This window comes from Crocuta crocuta, unplaced genomic scaffold (genome assembly GCF_008692635.1).
Source record: "Crocuta crocuta isolate KB4526 unplaced genomic scaffold, BGI_CrCroc_1.0 scaffold97, whole genome shotgun sequence".
Taxonomy (NCBI): Eukaryota; Metazoa; Chordata; class Mammalia; order Carnivora; family Hyaenidae; genus Crocuta; species Crocuta crocuta.
Window position 1 is genome coordinate 2959868 of NW_027531999.1, and position 12149 is coordinate 2972016.

The 12149-nt window shown below is 38.0% G+C and overlaps 1 protein-coding gene across 1 annotated transcript in view; it reads left to right on the forward strand.

The window, feature by feature from the left end:
• The window catches only part of LOC144240846 (receptor-type tyrosine-protein phosphatase R-like), a 100261-nt gene that overhangs the window by 8626 nt on the left and 79486 nt on the right, over window positions 1-12149 (forward strand). The window contains exon 3 of the mRNA XM_077775264.1: window positions 1434-1729. Within this exon, the coding sequence (XP_077631390.1) occupies window positions 1434-1729 (296 nt within the window). The remainder of the gene's footprint in view (window positions 1-1433; window positions 1730-12149) is intronic.

Below are 12149 nucleotides of genomic sequence, written 5' to 3' on the forward strand. Positions count from 1 at the left end.
ACTCAAGATTGAAGATATTATGATTAGTATCTATTACTATTTCAGAATTGACATGAAATATAATTGTGATTTGAATGATCTGAAAGGTTAAAGTCACTGGTACCCAAAGATGATTCCCAAACTGTTGCACCATGGAGGAAAGCACTTAGGCTGACTTAAAAATAATCTGTCTTTATATCCCTAAGTGAGAGCTGAAAGCATATTGTTAAGACAGAATTGTTGAAGATGCTAGAAATATATGCTGGTCACAAAAGGCTTGATGGAGGGCAAAAGCTGTAAAAACTAGCAATCCCTTTACTACAATAAGAATTCTAGGCACCCAGAATTCTTATAAAAAGAGGCAGGTAATTTTCTAAAGGCAGAATTTATACCGCTTATTGTTGCCATAGACATACCAAAGGAAAATCTGGGTGGCATTAGTATCCTGGTGATATGTTTACTCTGCTTATCATCTTATAGAGAAGATCTCAAGTTTGCTTGGGGCGCCTGGGTGGCGCAGTCGGTTCAGCATCCGACTTTGGCTCAGGTCATGATCACACGGTTTGTGGGTTCGAGCCCCGCGTCGGGCTCTGTGCTGACACTGGAGCCTGTTTCAGATTCTGTATCTCCCTCTCTCTCTGACCCTCCCCTGTTCATGCTATATCTCTCTCAGAAATAAATTAAAAAAAAAAAAAAAAGAAGAAGATCTTAAGTTTGCTTTTCTAACTGATGCTTGACCTAATGATATTCTTTTGGCTCACATGTACAAGTTATCTATTTCCTCCTGTGGCCAATGACAAACAGGAAAAGGAGTTAGTCAAGTCAATGGATATTTACTTAACAGAAGAAATAAAGGTGAATGTATCATGGTATCTGGACAGCCATGTTACTCAGAAGAAGAGAATGGATTTTGTTACGGAACTAGCAGTTGCTGAGTGTGCTCAGATTTCTGTCTTCAGCTTAAAATATTCTCTAAGTGTTTAAAAAATCATACATTGCTAACTATAATATAAACAAGATAAAATAAATAAAAAATAAGAATTGTATTAAAGGCTAGTGATTAAATGGAGGAAGGCTTAGACATGATATAAATGGTTATCATTTGAGGAATAGATAGGGCATCCAGGAATAGAAGCTCAAATCAGTGTTAGAACTGGGAGTATAGATAAAGGAGGAAGTTCTGGACTAAACAATGTATAAGAGTTTCTAATAAATAGGACTTTTTTACACTACACCCACTTCTGTCCACCCCAAGTCTCTGATAGGCCCTCATACTGGCCATGTGTATATTATTTGTGGGATAATGAAGCAAGGAAAAAGGTGGAGACCAATTGACCTAAATTCTTTACAAAGCTTAAAGCTGCCTGAGGATGGGTAGTTCTTTTATCAGATATTTCTACTCATCTCACTCAATAAGGTCTTTGATTTTCATTTTTGCTTTCTTCCTGTTTCAGGTTGCTTTTCTGGAAATAATGATCAACTTTTGGCAATTCGGCAGAAGAGTGGAAAGCCAGCATTCACTTTTTACCATTCACAAGACATTCAGAAGAGCCTGGATATAGCTCCACAAAAGATGTATAAGCATAGCTATCATTCCTCTTCTAAAGCTCAAATAAACAAAAACCACCAAATTGTTAATTCAGCATTTCCAAGACCTGCATATGACCCATCTCTCAATCTGCTGGCTATGGCTGGTCAAGATCTTGAAGTGGAAAACCTTCCTATCCCTGCAGCAAATGTAATTGTGGTGGTAAGTGTTGTGTTTAACTGATGCTGATGCTGATACTTTCCTCTGTGGTTGATGCTTGGGAAAACAAAACAAAACAAAAAATAGTAGTGAATACTTATCACTGGATCTCAATGATAATTTACCACTGCACTTCTCATTCTTTGGTATTTCTTTTCTTTTTTGGTACTTGATTATTGTCTGTTGAATTCCTCTTGAAAGTAAGCCCATGAAATAAGGAACCTTGTCTGTATCCTCTGTGTACAGCAAGGTGCATGGTACATAGTGGGTGCTCTATAAATATTTGAATAAAAAATTCCTTTAGGAAAGGTGTGCAGTTATAGTAGGTAATACTCTGCACTGAGCCTCTGTCTTCTGTGACAATCTGTTCAGCAGACAGGGCTTAGTCTCCGTTTATATAACTAACTAGTACCTACTGAAGATGTTCTAGCCACTGATCTTAAAATTGTAACAAATGAAGAGACCACTTAAAGGTGGGGGTGTAGAAGGGGGAAGGTAGTTTTCTGTCACTGAAATAAATAAGATGGCTTGGGAGTCACAGATGGATAATATTCCTCATATCACTGCAGAGGCACAACCCTTTATTAATCAAGATAATACAGTGGTTCCATCACTTGTATTCTCAGGGTATCTAAATCAGGCCAGAGTTTTCCAATTTATGAAAGTATCATAGTTTAAATACATGCTGAAGCCAACACCCTATATAGACTATAATCCCTCTTAAGATTAAAATCACAACAGGAGGATTCACACTAAAACTACAAGTCAGCACCTAAATGGCTGTTATTGTCTTTCTGCCCCCAAATGTAATCAACTATGTTGACTTTTGAGGCCAAAATCATTGAACTAAACCATATTGAAATTTTGACAACCTCTTTATGAACCAAATGTAATTAAGTTTAATAAACTTTTTTTCTTTTTCTTTGTTTTTTATCTGCTACACATAGGACTCTTTACTTGATATTGAGAATCAAAGATCCATTCATTGATGTTTTCAACTAGCATTGAGTATTTATTATGATCCAGTTGTCATTTGGGGAATCCAGAAATAGAAATAGATGAAAGGGAATCTCTGGTTTTGCTTGGCAAATGTCTGATGGGAAATGTCAGTAATTCAATAAAAATCATAAATTGAGAATACAAGATGAGTTCTTGTTACAAAATATGTGGGTCACTTGGCCTCCTGAAGTACTTGAACAAATTTTGTGTATTTACATGAGTAACAGATGTTCTGAAGGTGAAAGCCATGTACCCTGTCTATTCGGTGAAGATAAATGATGTTAATGGTGTGGCTGTAACTGGATGTGCCTGTGTTAATGCTAGGGCTCATGGGAGATATTTCCTCCGTGACCATCATATTCCCAGAGTCATCAACTCTTAAAGTCACTGAATTGCCATTCAAGAACTTGTTCTATCTTGTAATGTCATGTACTCTCTAGTTAATATTATGGAGGATAAAAGGCATCAATGAGGAAATCTGGCAGGTCATTTCACTTTTAACGTACTTGTGGTTTGGAGATTCATGAAGAAGCTGTGCTTTTTCTTTTGAGTGACGATTACATGGAGGAAATAGGCAAATTTGTGTATTAGCCTCCTTCAACCTCTTGTGATCTAGTCTGTAACCATGCTGTGGCTTTGGTAGCTTGCAACAATTGCTAGTGTCAGTGTTGCGTATAATCTATTGACATTACTTATGCATGTGTGATTTAGTAGGAAAGCCAGGGAAGTAAGGTTATTTTAAAATATATCAATAATGTTCTGCTTACTCAAAAAACAGAAGGTCAACACTTCATCAACTGTTAGCTGGTTTGAAGGTTCATTCTATCCAGATAAGAGGCTTATAAATGAAGTATAGATGATGAAAGGGAGATACTCTGGTGGCTAAATCACTTTAATAGAGTAGTTGATGACCATGTAGCTAAGGTGAACATGTTTTATGTGTGTATAAAATACACATATAAATATGTAGGCTTTTCCATATATATAATTATATATAACTATATAAGTAATATATATATACACATATGTTTGTATATATGTGTGTATATACATATGTGTGTGTGTGCATATATATATATATATATTGAGGAATACTGCAGTGATACCAAGGAATTATTTTATTTAATTTATACCAAAATGAGCAGCATTCATGAATACGTTGCCTGTATTAGAGAAATAACTGGGAATTTTTTTTAAGCCAGAGTAAAAAGGCCAGTGCCAGTTTCCAAAAAGTGTATGTAACTTTTAAGACTTCTGGTGAGAGGGAGAGATGACTTTTTCTCTTCCTAAATGAGAAATTTAAAAGGGACATGGAAGATGTGTGCGTCACCCCTCCTCAGATTCTCAGCTGTCTTCACAAAGCATTTTGTTAGAGGATTTGTCCACAAATGAATTTTTTCTTTTTTTTTCTTTCTTTTATGATCAGGAAAATTTGTAGTTTATTTATTCCAAAGAGAGAACAGTGCAATTAGAATGTTTATCCCAGAGAATGCTAATTACATCCCATAAGCTCAACTAAGGTGCAGTTATTAGGATTTCTGTACAAATGCAATACAGAGGAAATATGAATGTCCTCAAGATTAGGGCTATAGTAGAAGTAAAAAAAAAATGGCTTTAAACAAATATGTGCTGGAAATTTCATAGTCCTATATCAGGCTGCAAGGCCACAACATCAGGTAGGAGAGAACCTAGGTGTCTGGATGAAGATGGTAGAGTGGAAGCAGCTACAGGCTTTCCCAGTTTAGCAAGGTCGGCATAGGTTGCTGAGTGAAGAATGTTCTAGCCTGGGGAAAATCTGAGAAAACTGAGACTAGGAAGACTTTGGAATGAATACAAAAGTTGGGACATTATGATTACTTTATGGGCTGGTCTTCATAGGAAGGAAAATAAAAGGAAGAAAAAGGAAAAGGGCCAAGAGAAAGAGGAGGAAGAGGAGGATGATGAGATAAGAAAATGGAGGGGAGATGATGGGAAGGGATAAAGTAACGGAGAAAGGAAGAAAGAGAGGGGCACCTGGGTGGCTCAGTCAGTTGAGTGTCGGACTCTTGGTTTCAGCTCATGTCATGACCTCACGGTGTGTGGCATAGAGCCCCACATAGTCCCACATCACGCTCTGCACTGACAACATGGAGCCTGTTTGGGATTCTCTCTCTCCCTTTCTTTCTGCCCCTCCACTGCTCATGTGCACACACATTCTTTCTCTCTCAAAATAAATAAACATTAAAAAAGAAATGAAAGAGGAGAAAAAAGAAGATATAGGGCCAGTTCTTAGGGCAGAGAGAAGACCTCTGTGAGCACATAAGAAGACAATGGGGAGTTCCCAGGGACCTTCAGTGGTCTCTGTGAGTTTCCCAGACCCCCAAATCTTCTTGTATTGCTCACCCAGACCAGCACATAGACATTCTCTTGTTTTATGAAACAAACTCTCTTTGAAAGCATTTTTATAGGCAATTGATTTAGAAGACCCTTAAAACCAAATGCTTTGAATAACTCTGGCTTTCAGTTACGTCCTGTGCTCTGTGTTATGCCTCACTTATCTTGGTTCTGCTATAGACCAATTTTTGAGTTTCATCTTACAAGGGAAGAGATAATTTCTAGATGTGACTTAAAGGGCTTAGAAGGTCCAGCCTTTTCACTGCTTTGACACAGTAAACAAATTTTGTAGTGTGTAGTGTATTACGTGATGTGGACATGTAATTGTCGGACACTTTTTCAAAAGACATATTTTAATCATAATTTTGTACTTGTACAAATTAGGGAATATCCTAAAAGATGAGCTTAACTTTTGTTCTTACCATTGGAATTCTGCCATGTCAGGGAAGTTTTATTAGTTGGGAATATTTTGTGGCAAATGAGAAGAACCCAGTCCAAACTAGAGAAAATTTCATGGTTCAGGTAACATTTCTGTAGTATATGCGGATTTAGGTATGGTTTGATCAAAGACAAATAATTGGCCAGGGTCAGTCTCCCAGCTCTGCTTCCTCTGGGGCAACTTCATTCTCAGATGATTCTCTCTTGTTCATCTCTACATGGTTTCCTGAGCCTCCTGGAGTTTTGTCCTTGCAGGTTCATTTTTAGTGGGAAAGAATGACTCTTTCGCAACCGTCAATAATACCCTGGACATCTCTATGACTAGTGCAATTTAAGTTAATTACTCACTTCATCCCTGACCAACTTGCAGCCAGGTGATAATATGAAGCTAATTATCTCAAACCTGAACTACATGCCCCACCCCTAGAGCATCCCTAAAACACCCACAAGCTGTTTATGGGCGGGGAGGTTACTTGAATAAAAATTGGGACACTGTTAACAAGCAAAGATAGACTAGATGTCAGACAGCAGTTAAATGTATGCTAGAGCAGAGTGTATGGACTTCAATGTCTATTAAGACACAATAGCCCCTTCGAGAAGCAATGAGAACAGGAGGACTTACAACTCGACCTCAGGAATGTGATTCTTGTACAAAATGGGTGCCTAAGTTATACTATAAACTCTCTGACAGTGGCCCACGTAGGCAGCAAATTTACTCTGACAGAAGAGAGAATTCAGGTGCCTGGGCTATGTCCAAACACCCAGACTGTTTGCCAGTTAGGGCTGTGATTTAGTGCAATCTATTAATCACATGATATTAGGTCTCAAGAAGGTCTCAGATTTGTGAAAACCACTGTAGCCTGTGTACTTTTTGATGCTGACTGCTTATGTGCTGGGAAACAAGAAGACTGTGTTAACCTATAAGGGAAGTAGGTGCATGGGCTCGTTCCTGAGCTAAGTGACTTGCTCATGCTGGGCAACCCATAAAAAGTGTGATTCAAATGTAGGCCTTGGGGAAATTATGAATTATTTTGTGTGAAAGGTATTGGGATCAAATACTAAATCCGAGCCCAAAATACTAACTGGTTGTAAGACACAAGCCTAGTGTAATGTGGAATGTGACTCAGATATCTTTCAACACAGTCCTTGGGACACTTGTCCCAAGTTCCTAGAGGGAATAAATATGAAAGCCTGAGAGAAAAATGTACATGGTAGTACATTTGTTAAATAATAAAATGGGTAAAATTCTTCTCCCTGATTTTCAAATAAATGCAGTCATATTTTAGAAATTTCTTTTCTGTCTTCCTTGAAAATGGTATTTTGCCTGTAGACCTTAACAACTTTGTCCTTTTGGATTTGATCTGTGTAGCAGTTGTTTATTGTTGTACAACATATTACCTCAACATTTAGCAGCTTAAAACACAAAATGTTTATTATTTCACACAGTTTCTGAAGGTCAGGAATCTGGGAGCAGATTAGCTGCACAGTTCTTCTGCCGCAGGGGTTGCTGAAGTCAAGCTGTCAGCTGGGGCTTTGTCTCTGCATACTTGACTGAGCCGGAGGCTTAATTTCCAAGCTCACTTGCATGATGTTGGCAGGAGACTTCAGTTCCTCAACACGTGGACATCTCCACAGGGCCGCACACAACATGGCTTCCCGCATGTGAAGAGAGAGAGAAAAACCACACGCTGCCATGATGACCTAGTCTCCAAATCATACACCATCATTGCCACTTTATTGTATTCCTTAGAAATGAGTCACTAGGTCTATCCCATACTCATGGGGAAGGGACTACAGAGGACATGACTACCAGGAGGCGGGGATCATGGACCACTCTTTTGGATTTGGGGTACCACAATCTTCAAAGCAAAATTGGAGCATCTCTGCATTATGCCATTACTTGTTATGTACTTCTACCTGTGAACTTCAGGAAAGGTAACTGAGTGCTGACACCGTATTACAGAAATTTCATCATATGTAGTAATGATGGAAGAAACTACCTCAGTAAAGAACCTTCAAGCATCAGAAAACCCTCATGATTAGTTTCCAGTTTACACATAAGGAAATTAAAGTCCCCAATTGGTAACTTTCTCCGGGCTGTACAGTTAATAATAAGTGCTGCAAGCAGAATACAAATCCAAATATGACTTTGAAACTCAAAACATTTAAGATTTTACCATAAGTCATTTGGTTTGCTTTGGGAAAATGTTGTAAATTTCCTCAATAGAAAATTTAACTTGATGGATTACATTTTATTTAAGCTAATGATAATGTTAATTTCCATCCTCTGAAAATATAGATAGCTATATATTACTGTTGGAGCCAGAATAAAAGGTAAAAGATCCATGATGGCCGGTCTAAAGATTATGATAAAAAAGGAATTGTAGTATCAGATTAGATTTAAGTTTTAAGAAAGTCTGAAAATAAAGTCTGTAATCTACTTCAGAAATTTGGTTAAATTTTTCCTCTTACCTAAATGCTTCATGTTAAGCTATCAGATCTTCTTATATAATCACCTTTCTTTTTATCTCAAACATTTACATTTTGGAAAGCTTTGTGCTTAGATTCTCCAGATATTATTGTACTCCTGCAAATTGTCTTGAAGTAAAAATTTCATTCTTGAGGTTGGCATCCTGACAGTCATAATTGTCACCATCTGTTGCTTTTCTCCATTTCTCATTACTAAAGCAGCAAGGAGGATTCTGGAACACATTCTGGAAATGCTAGAGGTCAAGCTTAGGCAGCGTCTGTGTGAAGTTCTGACACTGGACCACTCAGTACATCTGCTTGTTTGGATCATTTAGACTCAACATTAGGACTGGAGTCTTAAGGGAGCTGCTTTAATTGATTATCATACTAACTGGACATCGGGTATGGAGCAATATTTTTGTCTTGACTCAAAAAGTAATGTACTTTCTTAGAGTTTCAGAATATTTAGAAATATACAGAAGGAAAAAGAGGAATAAAAAGAATCATTAACTGTTATATAACAATGTCATTTTGATATATGTATTTGTGTAGAGATTTTTTTTTTACAGGTATATGGAATTTGTATTCATAAGGCTTGTAGGTTTGTTTGGTTGTTTTACTTAGTTTATATTTTGGACATCTTCTTATGCCATTAACTATCTTTAAAAAGCATCATTTTTAACAGCTGCTAAAAATTCTATTATAGGAAAGATTTTACTGTTATATATTTTGACTTATATTCCCCACATACCCAGTGCCTTCAGGCAGCTAATTTTGAGGAGAACTAAATGTTGACTGTGTCAAACAGAGGACTCTTTTCATCTCAACTGCCTGATTACTATTATTAAGAGAATTTAAGAGCTTATTTTAAAGGGAAACTACTTTCTTTATTAACTCTATATATAATTGCAATATGGGGTCTATTTTTTTCTTTCCCTTGGCCAGATTATTTATGTCCCGTAAACCTTAAGTCTAAAGCAAGCAAAACATTGAAAGCAGTCAAGGAAGTTAGCAGGACAAAAAAGAGGATGTTCTGTTAAAAACAAATAAAATGTTGTATTTCAGGATTTTTCATTGAGGAAGATAGAAGGTGCTGTGTGTCTTTATGTTGGAACCTAAAAACTCTTTTTTTTAATTAAAAAAAATTTAATGTTTTTATTTATGTCTGGGGGGGGGAGCAGGGGGGTCAGAGAGAGAGGGAGACACAGAATCTGAAGCAGGCTCCAGGCTCTGAGCTGTCAGCACAGAGCCCAACATAAGGCTAGAATTCACCAACCACAAGATCAAGACCTGAGCTGAATTCGGATGCTTAACTGACTGAGCCACCCAGGCGCCCCCTAAAAACTCTTTTTTTAATCTAAGATTTCCACAACAGTGTAAAAACAAATGGGATCCGAAGGTGAACAAAGAAGGTATCTTTGCTTTGGAGCAAATATTTACTTGTCAGATCTCTGTAAAAAAATGTGCTTTGGTTTTCCAGTTGTTGAGAACTGTTCTCTTATACCCTCTGTGAGTGACTTTTGTACCTTTTTCTTTCTTTTCTTCCTTGTTCCTCTTTCTGTCTCCCTCTAATCATAAATACTATGAATTATGCTTAGTTTTTTGTTTGTTTTGTTGTTGCTACTATAAAATGCTTCACCTTAAAGTCTAACAGCTAATGGATAATTATATTATATTATGCTTTCTGGGCATCTGACCCTCCCTGCCTGTGCATGATGGATTTGATACTGTTTAGCAAATGCCTCAGTTCCCTCGACTTGATCTCTATAGCTCAGATGGTAGAAACAATATGTTCCTTTCTCTTGTTTGAGATAAACACAGGAGCTAAATGTCTTTGGAAGGTTCTCTCCCTAGGCAAATTTAGGAAGCTTACCTCTCAGAACGTTTGCCTTTGGTGACTGAGTGTAGCTCAGCTGCTGCTTCAGAGCAGGAGTGACCACATGACCTGCCAGGAGTCAAAGGTCCTTTATCACCTGACCTGTCATCCTTTCTCTGTCAAACCACACGTTTCCATGGACCAAGACTATTCTAGCAAAGCCCACTTCATACCAAAATGTAAAGGGAAAATTGTTCCTGTGTTTCTCCTCTACTCTTTACATTACTTTCAATACTTCATTTATGACAAGTCTGGCCACCAAATGTGAAGAGGTGGCAGGTGTCCCACACCAAGCAGTTCTGTGACATCAGCTGAGTACCCTACAATTTAACTCGGTTCTGACACTCTCTACTTGGAGACAGAGTCAGATCCTTTTACATACTAGATTGGCAGTTTATTATAAAAGCTATTTTGACTCAGGAATAGGCATATGGAAGAGACGTGTAGGGCAAGTTCTGTGGGAAGGTGTGCAGACTCCCGTGTCTTCTCTGGGGGTGCACTTCTGGTGGCACTACTGTGTGTTCATCAACCTGGAAACTCTCCCAACACTGTTCTTTTGTGTTTTTATGGAGCCTTCAGTATGTAGACATGATTGGTTAAATAAATCATGGTCATCGGTGATTATTCAACTTCCAGCTCCCCCTCCCCTTCCCAGGGGTTGAGGGGTGGGACTCAAAGCTCTGTCTCTTTAATCACTTGGCTGGTTCTGTTGGCCACCTGACCCCCTCCCCATCTTTAAGGGGTTTCCAACAGTAACCTCATTAATATAAACCCAGGTGTGGTTGAAAGGGCTTAAAGATACTGTTTCACCTTTATGGCTCTGGAGTTATTTTAGGAACTGGGAACAAAACTGAATAGTATGACAAAAGATGTCCCTATTGCTGTCAGATAGGAAGCTGCAATGGTTTTATAGCTTTGTGTCAGGAAGTGTGAAGGAAGACCAAAATGATTTTTTTTATTATTATAAATCATAATATCACATCACAGTAGTCATTTAGCATTGTCTTTCTGCAAGGAGATTGGTCATAGTATTTTACTTTAAATATTTTCCAAATTGTGTTTCTAAAGTATGGAAATATGGGGCGCCTGGATGGCTTATTCAGTTAAGCTCCGACTCTTGATTTCAGCTCAGGTCATGATCTCACGGTTCACGAGATGGAGCCCTGTGGGCTCCTATGGTGGGCCCTGTGCTGACAGTGCGGAGCCTGCTTGGGATTCTCTCTCTTTCCCTCTCTCTACCCCTCCCCTGCTCTCTTTCCCCCTTTCTGTCTGTCTCTCTTTCAAAAGAAGTAAATAAACTTTAAAAAATAGAATAAAGTATGAAAGTATAATCCAGACATTATTCTTATCCCAAATTGTTTCTTTGATTACTCAATATGTGCCATATTTCGACCATTTGAGTTCAGAAAAATAAGTCAAGAGCATATCATCAACTTTACATGTCTGTCAACTCAGCCTACATTTTCATATGATTTAGCCTTTTCACTAAAACAATAAGTTAGCAACAGATAACTTAAAAGAAAAAGGAGAGGGACACCTGGGTGGCTCAGTCGGTTAGGTGTCCGACTTCAGCTCAGGTCATGATCTCACAGTTTGTGGGTTTGAGCCCCGCATCGGGCTCTGTGCTGACAGCTAGCTCAGAGCCTGGAGCCTGCTTCACATTCTGTATCTCCCTCTCTCTCTGGCCCTCCCCTGCTCACGCTGTCTCTATCTCTCTCTCAAAAATGAATAAAACACTTAAAAAAAGAAAAAAAGTTTAAAAAAAAAGAAAGAAAAAGGAGAAAGACCCATTTTGAGGGATAGGCCGTATAGTCACAGTCCATTTCTAAGATTGCAGGAAAATATGTGTTTGTGAGATTAATTTGTCCTCCTCTCTGGAAATGACAACCATGTGATGCAAATTCCAAGACTTCCTGAAAGATTTAAAGAATCCTGAGAATATGCATCAAGACAATCGGGGCTAAGAATCTGTCTTATTCTGGGATTTCCTGAATTGTATTTATTAATGTTATCCAGTCAATTATTCTGAATATTTTGGGTGTTTGTGTGTCTGTAGTTAAAAAAAAAAACACTCAATCATCTCATGCTCCCATTACAAACCTAGTGAAGCTGCACATTTAACAATCTGATTATTTTTCCTGCTGAAAACATGGCAGCTAGAATTAGGTATTTAACCAGAACAAGTTCATGTTGGTTCTTTGTGCATTAAGCACATGTTGCTTTCTCTCTCTCTCTGTTTTAGAAGTGGTCTATTTTTTAAATATGAAA